Source organism: Mya arenaria, chromosome 1 (assembly GCF_026914265.1).
Source record: "Mya arenaria isolate MELC-2E11 chromosome 1, ASM2691426v1".
In the NCBI taxonomy this organism is placed as follows: Eukaryota; Metazoa; Mollusca; class Bivalvia; order Myida; family Myidae; genus Mya; species Mya arenaria.
Genome location: NC_069122.1, coordinates 38,894,856 through 38,915,463, shown reverse-complemented (window position 1 = coordinate 38,915,463; position 20,608 = coordinate 38,894,856). Strand labels below are relative to the sequence as shown.

Below are 20,608 nucleotides of genomic sequence, written 5' to 3'. Positions count from 1 at the left end.
TCATTGGGTGATTGAGTCAAAGAGATTAGCTTGTCCTGTAAGGAAAGGCAGTCCGTGTTCAATGAGTTGATCCGAGGGGGCGTTCATAATACCATACGGTTGTGGGCACGTCTGCTGAAGGCCTCCATGTTGTTGCATACCGGATATACCAAAACTGGTAACCGGATATGATTCCATTACATTATCACAGCGCATGAAATTTGATGATGTCATAGCTTCGACTTGGAGACTATTGTCTGGCGTAAATCCGTGGAGGGGACTTGTTATACGAGGTGATATGTATCCGCTCACCGTCACGGGCACGTTTGATTGATGATTAAAGTTAATTGAAGGCACGGAATAGCACGTGTTGCCACGTGAAGGCGAAAAACTCTCGTAAGAAGTGAAAGACGGACTCCCGGCCGTGAACTCCGGAGACCGTATCATAGGTGAAGTGTAGTCTACTGTGTTATCGTACAGGAATTGATAGGACTTTGAATAACCCGATGATTCCGGAAGTAGCGTCCGAGGATTGAGCTGCAGACTTCCGGCTACAAGATTCATGGTGTTTTGAGAAAGCCCCTTGGATAGGGATTTGGCAAACGAAACACCGTCTGGGCGAACTCCGGTTTTAAGGATATTGGCCAAGGCACCGATGTAATTGCAAGCCAATCGCAATGTTTCAATTTTCGAAAGCTTTTGTGTTTTAGAATAACAAGGCACATATTTCCTTAAAATATCTAAGGAATCGTTGAGTCCATGCATTCTGTTTCTCTCGCGAGTGTTTGCCTTCACTCGCCGCATTCTCAGTCTCATCAAGCGAGCTTTCGTCATCTTTTTCTTCTTTGGTCCGCGTTTTTTTGGTACTTTCGGTTCGTCCGCGTCTTTCTCCTTCACCTTGACCTTCGGCTGTTTTTCCGCACCGCTTTGTGACCCCGACGATCTCCCAAGGTCATCAAGGTCAGAAAGGTCAAGGTCATCGTCTAGCGGGAAGTCTGAGTCATCCTCACACTCGATGTCGTCATGGAGAACCGAGCGCGTGGGCATTCTGGAAACAGATAAAAGGTGTTTTTAAAGGTACTCGCTCATGTTTTGTAGAATGCATTTTTTAAGACGAAATTATTTGTGGCAAATCATAAGGAGTGTTAAAACTAAGATACTGACGACTGGAAGTTCGAACCCGTCAACAAATGTTTATATATGCTCAAATATTGTCTTCGAAGTCCACGATTTTAAATACGAAAATCTGCGATCTGATCTTTTGTCAGCAGTCTTATATCACTGGTTTGCAGATATTTACGCACAAATTTGATCATTCCAAGACAAAAAAATAAAAAAGCTGTCAAAATCTGTGAGAGTGCAGCTTTAAACAAAAAAAGAAGAAATACATTTAGACATAAATATTAGGCTCACTATGGCGTTGTTTAAATAAAGGATATTCATATCTAAACTGAGTTACTCGATAACACTCTTTTTCAAGTAGAACTTCGTAAATGAAATTAATTCGGATCGTTTGTCCCCGATAGTTAATTTAGTTTATTTTTTTTCGAAATTGCAGAGTAGACACGGTGCATTTGAATCACAATGTATTACATTTCATTCCAGTGCCGTAGCCAGACTTAAAAATAAAACACCGAGGCAGAACTGTCTATGGGGGTCGGGGGGGATGCCCCCCCCCCTCCCCGGAAGTATTATTTGCAAGAAGGGATTTCCTGCATTCTGGAGTATCTTTGGTCGATGGTTTGTGTACATTGAGGCAAATGAAGTAAGTCGAAAAAAGTTATTTTTAGAGCTATAGAAATATGCCCCCAAAAAACTTTGAGGCAGGTTACTCGGTGTTCCTCAGTGTAGCTACGGCACAGCATTCAGATCGTTATGTTCCTAAGCAAATTTGATTAAACTAGATTGGTTTTTGGGATTTGCATTGTAAATACTGGTAGTACTGGTACTCTTAAAAACAAATATTTTAAAACAAGACAAAGTGTTTAATACGAATATTTCCAGATATTACAGATGTGAACATGTCTTTTTTTGGGACAATTCTGACACTGAAATTAATGACCTCAAAGCACGAATGAAATTTACTTGATAAAGACACAAATATCTCTCAGAAAATCTGTTCATTTTCTTGTAGCAAGAAGTGTTAAAATCAAATCATTTACTTCCGTCAAGAAATCAGACGAGCCATTATTTATTAATGTGCTTCGATGGAGTTCGCTAATAAAATATCGCATTTCACGAACCGTAAAGCACCCTTTTATGGGACGAAATTTGATTCGCTGATGGCGACCACCAAATGTGCAATATACGCATGCGCACAGCGCTTACTTTCGGTTTTAAACGAGGCTTAATCAGAATTATCATGATCAAAGGCACTTGAGATGTGTATTGATTTGGATTGTTTGTCGATAATGGGGGAAAATATTGTCACGAAAAGAAGAAACACTTCTGTCAAGTTTGATGTCAGAGATAATTCCGCAATCTGTTCAAAACTAGATACGGCAGAACTTCAAGTAACCAGCACCTTTTGTAACGGTTTCGGACCTCTATGATTGATGGGTAAAAGGGGCTGTGATCCTTCAAATGGCCATTGTCCACTTTCAAGTAGGGACAGCAATTAAACGAGGGAACCAAAAGGTCTTAATTGTGATTTATTTTGATCGAAAGATACGCACAAATGTCCCAAATTGTAGAATTTGATACTGGCACGCTAAAATGTAGTATATATTTGAGAAATGTTGACAATACATTCACGCGATTAAAATTCAATTCTGTGAACATTTTTGTGAAAACTGTTTTACGGTCAATCAAACGATTATTTAAATAATCTATTTATTTTTTTAATTTCCTACAAAAATAAAGGGGCGTAGCTTCCTATAGGCCATTTGGGCCTATAAAATATTTAAACATGCGAGTCTTATAAAACAAACATACAAATATATTTACACCCCAAAAAACTTTTTTTTATATAATCATATATACGCAATAATATGCCTATGATAAACATGGGGAAGTGCGTCCCCTATAGCGACAAACACTCGACCCGCCCCTCACCTATGTATGACATTTATATTCTTTGAGGGATGGGGTTTGGTCAGGTTCGATAAGGGTGATTTAGGGTTGGGTAAGGGATGGTTAGGGTTAAGTTACGTCTTTAAGCATAACAATAGTGGCTATAAGGCCAATATAAATTAATTGCTAGATTTTCACCCATTTTTTTAAATGGAGGCGGGTTGTGACATTTATTTATATTTACATTTTAGTTAGATGACTTGTTCACCGCATAATATATGTGTTCATGCTCTTTCTTATTGTATACATGTGTTTCTAGGGGAACCACGAACATGATCGTAACATTTTCCTTTTTTACATGTAAATGTTATACATCGACACCGTAAGTATAAATATAGATCCTATTTTCGACATTTCGACATTTATACTTGAGTCAATAAAATAAGGGGGGGGCGGTAAATGAGGGGGCGGGCGGGGATGACAATCTAACAATCGATTTAAAGTCGCCTAGCCATTTCTCTCCTATATTCGGCAGCACCAGGTTCGTAATTTTAAAGCACTGTTCTGATATTATATTGAACGAGATACTTAAAGTGTCGCCAGCCTTAATCTTGTCTACAGAATAAACCATTCTATAAACAGGCAATGTCGTTTAGTTTATCAGCGATTCCATCGATTTATTTTCAGGAATAAATATCCGGAATCGGGTTTATTTGCAACATGAAGTGTTCCACATACAAACAAAACTTTAGCTGGCATTATTCACGTCAAATTTAATGATCAATTCCACTTCGTTCCTGTGGCAACTAAGTACGAGGGTCTTACAAACGCACGCGGAGAAGTTGTCAGAGATACGAGAAGTAGTCCGGAGTATGTAGAAGTCTTGTTTCCAGAAACGGTAACATTGTAATCACTGTCCCAATCGTAACAACTCGGCTCTCTCCGGCAAGCTTTTGGATAATGGCCGATGTGTTCTGATTGTCCCTGTCCACAATATTAGTTCTTTCCAAAGGGATTTGCAAACGAAACAAATCGTCCCCCCCCCATCCCCCAAACCCAAAGAAAATGTTGAAAACCCACGTTACATATTGGTATGCAATGATAATCTAGATACATGCATTTTTATTTTTTAAAAGTTTTAAAAATATGTGATAACCCTGCGTTTCATCCCCCCCATTCCAACCCCGCCGACGGACTCCTCCCCCCCCCCCGCAACCCCGCAAAAATATACCAGATATATTCATAATAAAGGCGACACTAGAAAAACCAAACGTTATTGTATACACTTTAACATTATTCTTTGCAATCGTCGTCTAACTGATACAAAAATTAGTATTCCGGTGTTTCAGTCTTTAAAATTATTTTATTTTCATATATGACAACTTTGTTAGTTTCAGGGTTTATATATATTTTAGAAGGAACCCAACAAAGGGGCTGTTCTTTACTCGGGTCGCATTTCCAACCAGTTACTAATGCCCGTAGCTAAAGGGCGTACACCATTAAAGGCCATCTCGGCGGCCCCTTTCCAAACAGAATGACATTTAGTTTGTCTTTGAAAATCACCAGGGCACGATAAATATGCGATAGTTTTGCTTCTTAATTTATCCCTCGTTGATTCAGCCATAGAAATAACGTTTCATAATTGCCTTGGCTATTATGAATTCAAAAAATACTTAATTCATTTAACGGTTGTAAATTCAAAAAATACTTAATTCATTTAACGGTTGTAAATTCGATTAATGATATTACAAAATTTCTGCCATTTGGTAACATTTCGGTATGAAAAGCTCGCCATATGCCCAAAAGTTTCTGTCCTCAGCAGAAGACAGTAAAATACTGTAGAATCTCGCGATATCTCGCCGAGTTGTGACCCAAGTCCCGAGAAATTGCGTCACTAATTACGGTTCCATAATAGCAGACGACAAATTCAAGTTTCTGGAACAATGGCGCGCTATCTACACATCTGTCATGGTCTGAAAATAACCGATATTGCTGGTAAAATAGATCCAGAAAAAAGTAATAGATTGCCTGCGATTTGTTTCATCCCGGAAGTACCAGCAATGCTTTGTTTTAATATTGCAAGAAAATTTCAATAAAAATCAATTTATTTTGGTTTTAGGTCATCAAAGATCAGATATCATGCAAACGCTTGGCCGGGAACCCTAGACGCTTTTTAACAAGTGCGGAGACAAGCACTCTGAGACAGCAAATTAAGGGTCATTATTAGCTTATAAATGGTTCGACGTTGCAATACCCTGTTATTAGTCAATTCTAATAATGATCGAATTTCCGTTTATTGTTGTCTTTTGTAACGTTAGCGTTCCCATCAAATACTTTGGCGAAATTCATTCGGACGTTTTGACATTATGGAGTTGCCTTTATAACAACTTCAAAAATCATGTCAAGTTTTGTTTTTCGTATGAATATGAGGATTTGATTTTAAAGTGCGCAAACATATAATATATACTATGTTTATTTTGAATCATTAATAAAACTGTATAAAATATTGTAATGTCTTTTGCTGAATAATACAGTACCCTACAGTACCCTGTTAATAATGCAAAAATGGTGTTAGACAAGGGGAAACTGTATCTCCGCTTTTGTTCGCATTATTTTGTATATTATATTTTTTTGCGATATGAAATCGCCGTTATACCAAGTAAAGGTCAGTGTTGTTGTTTTAATGTTTTAGAATTTGGAACATTGCGGAACACCATGGTCGCCAACCGTCAATGGTTTCGGCGCAGGAAAAGAAAAAGAAGCTCGCTTAAATAAGTATTTACATGTCATTCTTGATTGGTTCGAAATTAAATTGTACGGCAATTATTTTTAGCAGATATTTCAGGTTATATTGTTATTGATACGTTTCTCTGTAGATTAAAACGTGTTGGTGAATGTTCTCGGTTCCTCATCCTGTTTATGTCGGTACGCTAATTTAAGACGCATTCATGAGACGTTAATCACGTGTGACACAATAGGACGCAACCCGGTAAATGAGGCCACGTGCTAGTCACGCGCAAAGGTTCGTCTGCTCTTTAAAGGCCACGTGTATTTCTCGCGGGAATGTGGAAATAATGCACGGTTTCGGGGTAAAATTGGGGACTGCATTAAGTTAATTTGTCAGTTAAAACGTTATGTTTTGGCAAATCTTTGCGCAACACCATTTTTTTGTGTAACTGAAACATTTTACCTCAAGGGGTACAATATAGGTTTAAATTTGATAGTGGCATTTATGTTATTAAATATCAATGCTCTACCATGTTAAACTTAACTTTAAGATGAAAAACATGACTTCCAGGGTCCGTATTACAGAAGCATCTTAATTTTTTTTTTAAATATTTTAACTTAAGTGTAATATTTGGAATTGTTATATTTCTTCGAAAAACTAATTCTTTAAAATGAAATTCTCATTTTTAAAAACTTAAGTGTCCATATTTTAATTGCAGAATCAACACTAAGCGTAACACTTTCTACCTGTGTAATAAAACAGTGTTGAATAGGAAAATGTTGAATTTCAGGAAAAGGTAAAATTTTAACTTAATATGCTTCTGTAATATGGTCACTGTTCACTTAGACCAATTAGCCTTTTTAAATGAGATTTTCTATTAATGGCTACGTGGCCACAAAATCCCCGGTTTTAAAAAAAAAACGACGAATTATCGTTAATATTGTTTTATCTGTACACAAATTATGTGCTTTTTTGTTTTGATCATTAAAGTCAAAGGAGTTAAATAATATAATGCAGAAAACTTTAAGACAAATATATGTTGCTTATTTTCAAGTGTACATTAAAATGTTTCCCTTCAAATGCAAAGTTCTCACAGATAGAACGTTTTGGGCAACTATTTTGTCTTGAAACGAGCGAAAATCCGTGGAAACCAGTTTAAAATACAAGACTGCTGACAAAAAACAAGATCGCAGATTTTAATATTTAAGTTCAAAAATTGATGTTTTATGTATTTTTTTAAACCGTTAGTAACAGTATACGCTGAAAATGCAACATTTCGGTCTAGATTATTATTTTCTTCAAGGGGGAGTACCCCAAACCCCCTTGCTAAAATTCTAAGCTAATTAAATTTCGATTCTGAATGAGGGGCAACTGTCAAAAGGTTGTGCCTTACGTTACGCCCCCACCCCCATCCTCTAGTGCCATTTACTGAATCCGCTCCTGTATATATAGAGACACATCAGCGCCTTGTTTTATAGTTGTATATTTTGTCATATAGTAAAAGGCTGAATATTCAGCAGATTTGTTGATGGACGGCCACCAAGATTTATTTCCTATATAATACATAAACATGTACATCAAAGTTTACTCAGTAAGGGGATCCGGCGAATTTTAATACATATTCTGTGAAATAAAAGTTCTGTACGTATGCCAGTTTGTTGACACATGGCACGTATTAAAAAAACAACTTCTTAGTTAAAATTTTCTATTAAGTGTTTTTTTCCAGAATATTTCACATCAAATAATACAAATATTCTCTATTTTTCAATGCAATGATTATTATGACATTTTTTTGCTTATTTTAAAACGTTGTTGTTAAGAAACAGTGTTACTTTCTTTGTGGAACGAAAGAAATTTTACTTTCAGTTGAAAAGATTCACTGAGATGCTTTAGAAAAAACGGCCCTGAGCCTACAATATTTGTTCCATTTCCTTGTATGGTTCAAAATTATATAACGTAACATTTTTCTAACGCTGATCTTTGGAAAGATTAAAGATGCACTCTTACTCCCAAACACGATTTACCAAAATTAATAATATTGTTTAAAAATTAAAAAAAAGATGAATAAATGTCGGAAACAATGATTCTTATGAAGGATACCGTGTTTAATTTGAAAGAAATGAGCATAAAACACGGTATTTCTACCTTATTATGAGACTATAGTAGACCACAGTAAATATTTTAGCACTCACCAGTCATTTAATATTTTTGCGCTTTCTGCTATTAAATACATGGTTACAAGCTTGTTAATAGAAATTAATATGTTTGTTCCATTAATGCATTATTTAATAAGTAGTCAAAAGTTTATCAGTCAAAATTGATGTTTGTTATAGATGCGTATGCATTGATTTTGAATACGAGTGTCATTTTAATATCATTTTATTATCAGGGCTGACATCGCCCTCTCTTGATGAAATTAGAGACCAAGTATATTATTTTAAAAAAACACAACCTTTAGATTTATAACATCTAAAACGTCGGCAGATGTTCAAATGTAAAATTAAATCGCGCCCTGCACCTTTCAATGCCCACTTGATTATCAAGTGTTAGCACAAATTGCCCAGTGGTCAGTGATAAAACGACACGCGAGCGGTACTTAATTTATGGCCTTCTAGATCTTTGTTTTGAAGATTTTATCGGCCTTAAGATGGCTATTGACACTTATTAATGTACTAATATTTGGGGTTTTATTTACTTTAAAACTTAATGAAGTGGATTAGTAAACATGTCAACATAAAGTGAAATTATCTCGAGTTTTGACACCGATTTAATGGATACAGTAGCATGATTTGTTTCTGAAATCATTTTATCTTGAATGCAATTGGAACTCCTCGACCATTTTCCATGGAAAACAACCTCGGGTGTATGCCGGTACATCAGTAGAAGTAGTACGTAAAAAATAAATAATGGTATTGATTAATTGTACAGTTTTAACGCGTGTTTTGTATATCTAAGTTTAAAATAATTGCCAGTGAACTGATTTTTTGTTCATGAATAATTAAGATTCCTAAGAGACAGGTCATTAAGATTAACTGTTAAATTGAAATTACTACGCGATCTACTTACGGCGTAGTTAATATGTCAATATTTCTGACATTGTAAGCCGTCCATATTACATCCGATGTTGTTTTTGATGGAAAATGACCGATGAGTTTCTAATGCCTTGACCGATGACTCGTTGAAGATCACTACAAATTGTTAATTTCTCTTTGCAAGCTTTGGATGGACTAATTTGGCGACCGAATAATCTCATTACTTCCTATAACTTTTTGATACCTTAATTTTTTGTTCTTCAATTTAACACATTTATACTTTTCTCCTTTCTTTGTATTTAGGCCATGAATCGTTGTGACCATACTGTATATTTATATATGTGTTCATAATTTCTATATTTTGTCAAGAAACTGTTAAATAACATGTTTACGACAATAAACATTTCTGTCTGTCTGTCTGTCTGACTGTTCATTTCAGAGGGTCGGAACGTCTAGTATTTTGCTGGCTTTCTTATTCTGTTCTATATTTTTATCTTCTGATAGAAATGCAAGTTAAGCATAACATGCAAAATTAAGATGTTCCTATCATGATTTGAAAATTGAACTTGCAGTGCACCAGCTAGGCTGAAATAGCAGGGTGGGGAACCCCGCTGACCCTTTACAGCAACCTACTGCCTTTTTACTACACCCTGCGCCCTTTTGTTTGACAGAGTATTCTTTAGAAATAAGTATAAAAAAATAAATATACATAATTTTGACACTTAAGTAAAGATAATAGCTAAGGTATTCATAGCAAACTGTACTGCATGGACAATTGTGTTATTTTTGGTCTATTGAACATCACAATGCATTACCGTGTTTGAGTTGTGAGTATCAAGTCTATTTTCATTGTAAAAAGTATACAAATATAAGGCACCACTATTTTTAAACTGGTGATGATTTGAATAAATTTCATGAACCGTAAGTTTATTCATACTTTCATTCGGACAAGGCCGATTCTGCGAGTGCTCCGACCACATTGTTAGTAATATGAAGTTATGGAGCATTATGCACAGCACTGTCACACGGGACCTCAATTTAACTCCGATCCCGGACACGATTAGTAGTTTTAGTTGTGCGTCGGGAAATCAAACCTGCGACCCCTGGACTGACAGTAAAGTGTGGTACCAATTGACCACGGATCCGCCATTATGGTTGACTCATTTTTCTGTAGTTTTTTATGTAAATCTTAATCACCAATGCCAAGCTGTTAGAAGCGTTATACTTTGTTTGTAGTTAGTTTTTTTTCGTATATACATTAACTCACTATCTGAACAGTAACACTAAGGCGGAGCTTAGTCGTGATATAAATATCGTGCGGATAACATAGAACGCTATTCACTTACACCGCACGCTAATTATTGCACGTTGTCTTTGACTACGTGGTATAAAACAGCTACGGCACCCACTTCCCTCGGGATTAAAAGTATACACTTACGCTGGAGCGCCAGTATACAATTTTAATGAATCGGGTTGTTGATGCCAGAACTATAACTTAAATAACACAATAATAATCAGCATATCCCTATATACATAGCCTATCAATGGAACATAGATCTTTATTCCGTAAATAGCAAGTCATCATGCTGCAAGGAATTGTCATGATTATTCTCTTAGGTAGGGAATATTAAAAAAACTTACTGCTTTAATTGTTTAATGAAAAACATGTATGTATATGTAGAAGATGTACATCGCACGAGTCTGTTCTGTTCTGTTCTGTTTAACAGCAGCATTCTTTTCTTTTAAATTAATCTCCGAAATGGCATATTCTGTTAAAATGACATACATCAAATACATTGAGTCGTTATTGCCGAATGTTCGCATTAGAAATATAAGCACGATTATGAATAAAATTCATGTCTATTGTATTCACGAAATGTTTCGTAATATTTGAAATGACCATTATTGATAGCATTCGCCATATCCCGAATTAAATAATACTGTATCATTTAATCACAAAATATAAGCTTAAATGAAAGGCTTGTGAAAATATATAATGCTAAGATATGCAATCATTGACACTAGTCATTTTATGATAAGTCCCTTATATAATCCAGAGACACACAAGACAGTCATCGAACGAACGAACGAACGAACAAACGAACGCACGCATGAACGCACACATGAATGCAAGAAAGAGAAAGAAACAAGTTATGAAAGTCTGAAAAAATGACTGAATGAATGAATGGTTGAATGACGGAATGGATGGACGGACGCACGGACGCACGAACGAAAGATCGAAAAATCGGATACTTAAATGAATTGATAAATATATGAATAAATAATTTTTGAAATAGATATGTAATTTGTTCAATAAAAAAAAGTTTATAAACTAATAAATAAATAGATACACGAACGGGCGAGCGAACGAACGGAACACGCACTCACACAATAAAATAAAAAAATTACAACTACAAGAATCTTTTCTTACCTTATTACTTTCAATCCGTTTATTCACCCGACTGTTTTCGTCCGACCGTTTGGTGCCAGTAAAATGTAACAAAATTAAAAGGTTACATCACCGTTAACTTCCATTTTCTTTCAAATTCTTTTTTCTTATTTTATTAAAAAAAATATACCGTTTATGTTACGTCTTTTCATCTATTTTATTTATTTAATTTCAACTAATATAGTTTAGTTCGCTTTGGATTTATTTCTTGATGGACATGTTTCATGGAATTCCACAGCAAATACTTCCTCTTATAGCCTTAATCGAAACTCAGCCCCGCCCCCAGTCAATCAAAACAACAGGATTTACCGTTACAGGAGCTAATTATTATGCAAATATAACGGGAATCTCACTGAGTCTGCGCGACCCTGAGGTCATCACGCGCATCTGTTCGCTTTTGCCTCGTTTTGAACTGGGTGCACATATGGCCGCGATTGATCTTCCCACTGGACGCTAGATCATTGTAAAGTCGCTGACAACGCAACCCTTATGAAAGGAAGCCGTGTTATTGACTTTTTCACATTTTAGACGAAGTATCAAAGGAAAATATTATTGAAAACAGCCGAGACAATTTCAAAATAATAATAATGCCTTTATAGTTACAATGTCATCCGATAAGTCCGACGTGAACACACATTGTGTGGTCTGGATCATGCAGACACGGGACAAATATAATGATGAGTATAAAGGTTCCAGATTTAAAGGTGCACTCTTACTCCCAGATAAGATGTACCACAATTAATAATATTGTTTTAGTATTCTAAAAAGTATGAATAAATGTGGAAAACAATGGTTTCATGATGGATACCGAGTTTAATTTGAAAGAATTACGCATAAGACACGGTATTTCTACCTTATGAGACTACAGTAGACCACAGTAAATCTTTAACATTCACCAATCAATTAATATTTTTGCGCTATCTGCTATTAAATACACGGTTACAATTTGTTATCAGTAATTGATAAGTTTTTCAGTCAACATTGATGTTTGTTATACATGTGCATGTATCGATTTTAAATAAAAGTGTCACTTTAACAAAGATGGACTTTAATAAGTAGAATTATACAAACTCGCTAGGACTGAAATAAGGATACCGGGGCCCGGTTGAATAATATATCTAAGCTGCTTAAAAGTGCTTGGGGACGGGCATATTCTATATACGAACTTTTTTTTTTTACTATATTTCATTGAAACTAATTTTACGGACCATAACGGGGTTATGCCAGACATTTTGGTTCTTAAAACTTACGAACTTTATTGAAACGCCCTGCGCATTTATAAAAAGAAGGATATTCCATTAAAAATACATTGAACGCGTTTAAAAAACAACAACAACAAAAAAAAACCAAAACAAGATGCACGCATACACGCATAAACGCACGCACGCACGCACGCACGCACGCACGCACCATCCTGGGTGATCAACACTTGCCTACACTTCTAGGTTTTATAAATACTCGTATGTAGCATTTGGTATTATGTGGATGTTAATACGAGTGAATGTACATGTGTGTAATTTAAAGATGCACTCTTACTCCCAAACAAGATTCATCACAATTAATAAAATTGTTTTAATATTCAAAAAAAGATGAATAAATGTCGCAAACAATGGTTCTTATGAAGGATACAGAGTTTAATTTGAAAGAAATCAGCATAAAACACGGTATTTCTACCTTATGAGACTATATAAGACCACAGTAAATCTTTTAGCATTCACCAATCATTTAATATTTTTGCGCTTTCTGCTATTAAATACACAGTTACAATCTTGTTATCAGTAATTAATATTTTCCATAAATGCATTATTAAGTAAGTAGTTAAAGGTTTATCAGTCAAAATTTATGTTTGTTATACATGATTATGTATTGATTTTGAATAAGAGTGTCACTTTAAAAGTAATTTAAAACGTCCTTTGCATGTTAATAACTTTTTTTTTGTAAAATAAGAAATTCATATGTTTTCCAAACTTATATATCTATATTTAATATATATATAGTGAAATATGCATGGTGTATTTTTCGTAATTCTATTAAATTACCAATCATTGATTCCATGCATTATTATCATGTCAATTTGTCCACATAAAATGCTTTTTAATATGGTATGCATGATGCACAATGTATAATTTTCTCTAAAAAGAAATAAAAATGTCAAGTCAAGGGTTTACAGAATGGCAGATATTTTTCATAACTGAAATATTATTCACCATTTCGGACATTTTATTCAATAAGCGATCTTTGGCCTTTTGTTATATTCCAGTTTTATTACTATTGCAATCTCATATTTATATGATCAACAAAGAAAGTAAATATTTAAGTGGCAAACGATGAGATAATTCAACAGCATTACGATCCCGGCCAAACGTAACTTGTCACTGTCGGCATTTCAATTTGATTCGGTTGCTATCCCGGCACGCGACTGCACGCTGTCGTCAGGGTAGCGTGATGCCCGGATTACAATTACAGGTGCGCGCAGAACGATTGGTGGTTGTCGTACACGCCAAGTGCCGTAAATCAATTGTGAAGTGCGCGACATCTAAGTGAAGTTTGCGTTAAAATTGGCCAATAAATTCCTAAATAAACTTTGTTATCAGTTGTCAAATAATTTGAATTTTATATAGTAGCAGAAGTGGTCGATTCACCTGCCTGTTGGCCTTTCTTGTTTTTAAACACTGGCGACTGGAGACTTTAAATGAGTATATCGCCAGGCGTTAAACAAACACAACTAAAGCTGTAGAGTCAATCATAATTTTATTACAGCAAATTCTTCAACAATCGTGTAACAATAACAAAATCACAGTTTAATATGAGCAAACATTCATTCCCCCCCCCATTCTTTATTGCATGTCTTCCAATCATTCGATTACTACTGAGAGTAAGATTATTGGTCCAAGATTACTAGTAGTTCTTTAGCACTATATACTATCATATCTTCCATCATGTTTAGAATTTAGGAGAGCCTTTTCCGTTTGAATGCTATTTAGAATTATTGTTTATATACATCTTACAACTGTCTGACTATGCTAGCTATGTCAATTCATTCGAATTATTTGATTCACTATCATCGAATTATATTTCTCACCCTTTACACGCAATGTTATTCTTGTTAAATACGTGATTATATTTTATGTTTACTATGACGTGAAAACTATGTCCAGTTTAAAGCTGCACTCTCTCAGAATGACCGTTTTGACTCATTATTTTTTTGTCATCGAATGAGTCATTCTTTTGCGTAAATGTCTGGAAACCAGAGGTTCAAGACTGCTGACAAAGAAATCATTTCACAATTTTTAGTAATTATGTCCGAAAATTTTGTGTTTTATGGCTAAAAGCGTTACTAACGCTTCAAGAATTTTTTTCACAGGGTTTTCAAACAATTCAGATCCCTTCTATTGAGAGTTATCTTTTATATGACTGCATTGAAGGCATTGATACCAAAATCAGCTGATTCTGAGACAAAAATGTCAAAACAATCAATATGTGAGAGTGCACCTTTAAGATAAATGCTCTGCTTTGTTCTGTTCATGACATCTACTTGTATCTGTAGTTCATCCTTTATACATCTGTTTCACGGGCCTTTGTGGTACGGAAACTCTTTCGATGGTGGAATCTCTGGTCCAATAATTTGTAGATCTGAAATGGAAGTACTCGGTATCATCCGGTATCATTCGGTACTATCCGGTATTGTTAAAATTTGATAAAAGTGCAAAACCAAAAATTGAGTCTTTATCTTTTAAAGCTGCACTCTCACAGATTTACCGTTTCTACAAGTTTTTTTATTTTATTTTTTGTCTTGGAAAGAGCAGATGTTTGCGTATATATCTGCAAACCAATGAAAAAAGATTGCTGACAAAAGTTCAGATCGCAGATTTGCATATTTCCGTTTTCGTTACTAACGGTTTAAGAAAATGCATAAAACATTTTTGAACTTAAATATAAAAGTCTGCGATCTAATTTTTTGTCTGCAGTCTTATATCACTAGTTTCCATGGATTTTCGCAAAAATTCGCTCGTTCCAAGACAAAAAAAAAAGTTGTCAAAACGTTCAATCTGTGAGAGTGCAGCTTTAAATGGTTACACACAAAACTATGCAGTCATACATAACAATGACATTAAGTGCATGTAGGATACTATATATATAATTCGATAGATAAACACATGATAGTGCGATCAAACCTGATAAGGGTCCTAAAAAGACTATACCACTCTAATTCTGATCATCAATCTTGCAATCTTGCGGAACTTTCCATTCCATTCCTTCGATTTCCTTTTACTATATTCTCACTACAGAGCACAGGACTAGGGAAGCTCTTGTGTCTATATCATACATAGGATGTCATTCATTTAGTTTTCGTTTTTTCCCCGGGGCTCGTTTTTTTCAGGATAGATAGACAGGTTTTCGTACTAAAGGTTGACGCTAAACATAAAAACAATGTGGTAAGGCACATTACAAACTTCAGTCGAGACTCGCTATGTCGAACTATGTTATCTCGATTGTCTGGTTATGTCGAACATTTTCGAATGAGTCTAATTTAGTTATACACTTTTTTGTTTCGGTTATATCGAATGCTCGTTGTCTCGAAGTAATTCCCGATGTCCATACGACAAGGGCACAATCACTGACAAACTCAATTACCTGTTCCATGATGAAGGCGTATTTCCGATGTTGTTTGTACTTCCGGGAGCCATCGAGGATAGTTTCCTCGTGGCCCGAACTGAGCCTTGCTCTGAGGTAACGCCAGCAGGCAACCTCCAAGTCCCCGAGCTCGAATTGACACGCGCCACAAAGCAGACCTGGAAGAAAGATACATACTTTATCAACCAAATTACACAGATAATCGAAACTTGCACGCTAAACCCGAACCCCGCCGTAAGTTGGCGTCTGCATGTCCAAATAGATTGGTTATGAATTTTAGGTAAATCATGTCTTTCGAATTTACACATTGTATTGCTCGCAAGAACATTTTCTCATTCTTAAAATTTATATTAAAGGACGATTTAGTTAAGAGTCAAGGACACATTTTGAGTTAAACATTTTTTGTTCAGTGTGAAAAGGTGTATACCTTCTAAATAAAATATTATTTATGTTAATAAAAATGTTTTACCTGTAACAGTTAAATCAGTGATGGTAGCGGCCCCGCAGTGAATGAACTGTATCAACATTCGGAACACCTCGGCGTCGTACTTGTGTACCGGTATCGTCAGACGTACTCCGAAGGATGACTGCCCTTCTAATTTCTTGATATGGTTGTGGATTAGCTGGTACATCACCCTGTCAAGTACAATAAGTCAGTAATTGACTGGTTTATCAAAACTCTTTTTAAGTTAACAACGTTGTCTACGAAATAGTTGATGCCGCTCATGTAACACAAATGCAGATGAAACAGTAGTCTCAAATCATGTTAGAAATACTGCAGATCACAAGGGTATAATGTATCCATTAAATTTTGAGAGAGGTCAGAGTTGACGGTTAACAACGATCACGTTAACAACGCTGTTAACTTTAACAAAGTTCTGAACAATGGCTCGTTGTTTATATATATATATATATCAAAAGTTTAAGAAAATATATTTAAAAAGAACCCAGAGGGAACCCACTAAATTCAGCAAATCAGCTATTTTCCAAGCAAAATGATCAAGTTCAAATTATAGTAAACTATTGTATGTTTTGCAAATCAGTCAATTAATCTAACAAAATATTGTGACAAAAAAATCCAACACAAGTTGATCTAATATATATGATTCATTAATCATATTACACAATTTCTTTTTGAAAAGTTTAAATTATTTAAAGTATACCATTTTTGAATAAATTAAAATGCATATAGTCATTATAAATATGATATACAACTGTATCGGTAGAAAGAAATGAAAACGTTTCTCATGTAGGACATTTAATGTGTACATACGTGCTTCTTGTAGCCAAGATTGAGCGTACACCATGTACAGGCGTGTTGTCTGTTCCAACCAGGAATGTGACGTCACACATCTCGGGCATGTTGAGAATTAACTTCAAACTCTCGCACAAGGTTTTCATGCTACTGACGCGTGCTCGCGCCTGATGTCCTACATCTGGGCACATGGGTTTATGTTTAGACGGGCACGATGCGTTTTGTGACATCATACATTCATCTGAATCGACGTCTGATACGTCAACGTCTGCTGAATCATATCCCGATGAGTAATCTAGAATTATTTAATAACAAAAGGTTAACTTCTTACAGGCAAAATTGTACTAAACATTGAATGGACCAAAATTCTCAATCAATACATTTAACAATAATGCCTTGTGATCATAATAGATATATTCTGATATATATTATTATTATTTTTTATGCTCAACAATGTCTTCTTAAAACTAGATAATAAATTTATAACAAATTCACATACTAGTAACACTTTTCATAACTTTACTTAAATTTGCATATTAAGCAAGCTGCATAATTATGCTTTAGAGAATAATTAAGTAAATACTGTATAGAAAATACAAGAAAGATAACTACCATCTAAAGCGTGGTTGAAATATTCCTCACAATCTGAATTATCTTCCTCCATCAAAGGTTGAAGGTCTTCTACAATAGATTCCATGTTTTCAGCTATAGGTCTTTCTATTTTAATTTAAAGGTGTATTTTGTGATCAATAGAAGTTTTGTAGTTTTATGTAAAAAACATCTGTAATATATACACCAAAATGCTGATAAATGAACGGCTCTAATACCCTAGGCAATTTCATTGGTCGGTCGGTCCTGAATTTTCGAAATTTTAGTTTGGCATTGTGTCGATAATTGTTTTTAATTGCCATCAATGAAATGATAGACGCACATTTTACTTAATCAAAACAATGCGTGAGAAAAGAGCATGTATTTTTCACACCTTGTACAGTAAGAAAGATTGTCACACAAATTGCCATTACATCAGCATTTAGAGTAGACATCTACATTGTCATCTGTGAGAGTACAATTTTAGGAGAATGTCGTAATTAGAAAAATTCGACAAGTTTGAGTGCTTGACTTTTCATTTTAGGTCCATGAAAAACAATCGCGTTTTTAATGGATATCACAACCACAACTAAAAGCAACAGTGTTTGACCATGATTGTTTCATTAATATACATGTACATTTGACCTTTTATTATCCCAAGAAATATCACCCAAAGCTAACCTTTTATTAGATCAAATACATGTACATTCTGCTACATTTGCAATTGGTCGAAAGCTCGAGTTATATTGGGAGTGTATTTTACCTTTGGCCTTGATGTAAGTCACGTTTTTCCCGTGCTTATTTGTAAATACAAGTATAAAATAACTGAGCTGCATTAGACCAAATAATTCCCTCACAATTTGCATACTGTTATAAATCATTTGAATGTCATTATGACTGTACATGCGGGCAAGAACATTAATTTCCATATTATCATAACACTGACATCACGGGTGGACTGAGGGGTGAGTCTGGACATGCGATCAATGAAATTTAGTTCCGTCTTACCACATCACTGACATCACGGGTGGACTAAGGGGAAGACTGGACAGGCGTGCAGGAACATTTAGTGCAATCTTACCGCAACACTGACTTCACGAGTGGACTGAGGAGTAAGACTGGACAGACGTGCGAGAACATTTAGTTCCATCTTACCACACCATTGACATCACGGGTGGACCAAAGGGTGAGACTGGACAGGTGTGCGGAAACATTAAGTTCCATCTAACCACAGCACTGACATCACGGTAGGACTGTGGGTTGAGACTGGACAAGTGTGCGAGAACATTTAGTTCCATCTAATTACCGCACTGACATCATGGGTGGAATTGAGGGATAAAACTGGGCAAGCGTGCGAGAACATTTATTTCCATCTGACCACAGCACTGACATCACGGTTGGACTGAGGGGTGAGACAGGACAGACGTGCGAGAACATTTAATTCCATCTTACCACAGTACAGACATCACGGGAGGACTGATGGGTGAGACTTAACAAGCGTGCGAGAATAGTTCCATCTTACCACCGCACTGACATCACGGGTGGACAGATGGGTGATACTGGACAGGCGTGCGGGAACAATTATTTCAATCTTACCACAGCACTGACATCACGTGTGGACTGATGGGTGAGACTGGGCAGGCGTGCAGGAACATTTAGTTCCATCTCCCTACAATACTGACATCACGGGTGAACTGAGAGGTGAGACTGGACATGCGTACAGGAAGATTTAGTTCCATCTTACCACAGCACTGACATCACGGGTGAACTGAGGGATGAGATTGGACAAGCGTACAGGAAGATTTAGTTACATTTAACCACAATATTGACATCACGGGTGGACTGAGGGGTGAGACTTGACAGGCGTGCTAGAACATTTAGTTCCATCTAACCACAGCACCACAAACATCACTGCGGACTGAGGGGTGAGACTGGACAGGGTGTGGGGGCATTTAGTGCTATCTAACCACAGCACTGACATCACGGGTGGACTGAGGTGTGATACTGGACAGGCGTGCGAGAAAATTTAGTTCCATCTAACCACAGCGCTGACATCCCGGGTGGACTGAGGGGTGAGAAAACACTGGCGACTGGAGACTTTAAATGAGTATATCGCCAGGCGTTAAACAAACACAACTAAAGCTGTAGAGTCAATCATAATTTTATTACAGCAAATTCTTCAACAATCGTGTAACAATAACAAAATCACAGTTTAATATGAGCAAACATTCACCTCCCCCCCCCCCCATTGAATGTCTTACAATCATTCGATTACTAGTAGTTCTTTAGCACTATATACTATCATATCTTCCATCATGTTTAGAATTTAGGAGATCCTTTTCCGTTGGAATTCTATTTAGAATTATTGTTTATATACATCTTACAACTGTCTGACTATGCTTGCTATGTCAATTCATTCGAATTATTTGATTCACTATCACGAATTATATTTCTCACCCTTGACACGCAATGTTATTCTTGTTAAATACGTGTTTATATTTTATGTTTACTATGACGTGAAAACTATGTCCAGTTTAAAGCTGCACTCTCTCAGAATGACCGTTTTGACTAACTATTTTTTTGGCATCGAATGAGTCATTCTTTTGCGTAAATGTCTGGAAACCAGAGGTTCAAGACTGCTGACAAAGAAATCATTTCACAATTTTTAGTAATTATGTCCGAAAATTTTGTGTTTTATGGCTAAAAGCGTTACTAACGCTTTAAGAATTTTTTTCACAGGGTTTCCAAACAATTCAGATCCCTTCTATTGAGAGTTATCTTTTATATGACTGCATTGAAGGCATTGATACCAAAATCAGCTGATTCTGAGACAAACATGTCAAAACAATCAATATGTGAGAGTGCACCTTTAAGATAAATGCTCTGCTTTGTTCTGTTCATGGCATCTACTTGTATCTGTAGTTCATCCT

At 35.8% G+C, this 20,608-nt stretch overlaps 2 protein-coding genes across 2 annotated transcripts; both read right to left on the bottom strand.

Moving 5' to 3' along the window:
• On the bottom strand, positions 1 to 1,026 carry LOC128240414 (neurogenic differentiation factor 1-like). Its single transcript, XM_052957087.1, has one exon. The coding sequence runs from the start codon at positions 1,024 to 1,026 to the stop codon at positions 1 to 3; it is 1,026 nt and encodes a 341-aa protein (XP_052813047.1).
• A 13,729-nt stretch (positions 1,027 to 14,755) lies between these two features.
• Positions 14,756 to 17,787, bottom strand: LOC128227040 (serine-enriched protein-like). Its single transcript, XM_052937220.1, has 5 exons — positions 17,703 to 17,787; positions 17,109 to 17,385; positions 16,305 to 16,471; positions 15,836 to 15,993; positions 14,756 to 14,833 (listed from the first exon to the last, which is right to left on the bottom strand). The coding sequence occupies exons 1-5, from the start codon at positions 17,785 to 17,787 to the stop codon at positions 14,756 to 14,758; spliced, it is 765 nt and encodes a 254-aa protein (XP_052793180.1).
• Between the last annotated feature and the right edge of the window lie 2,821 nt (positions 17,788 to 20,608).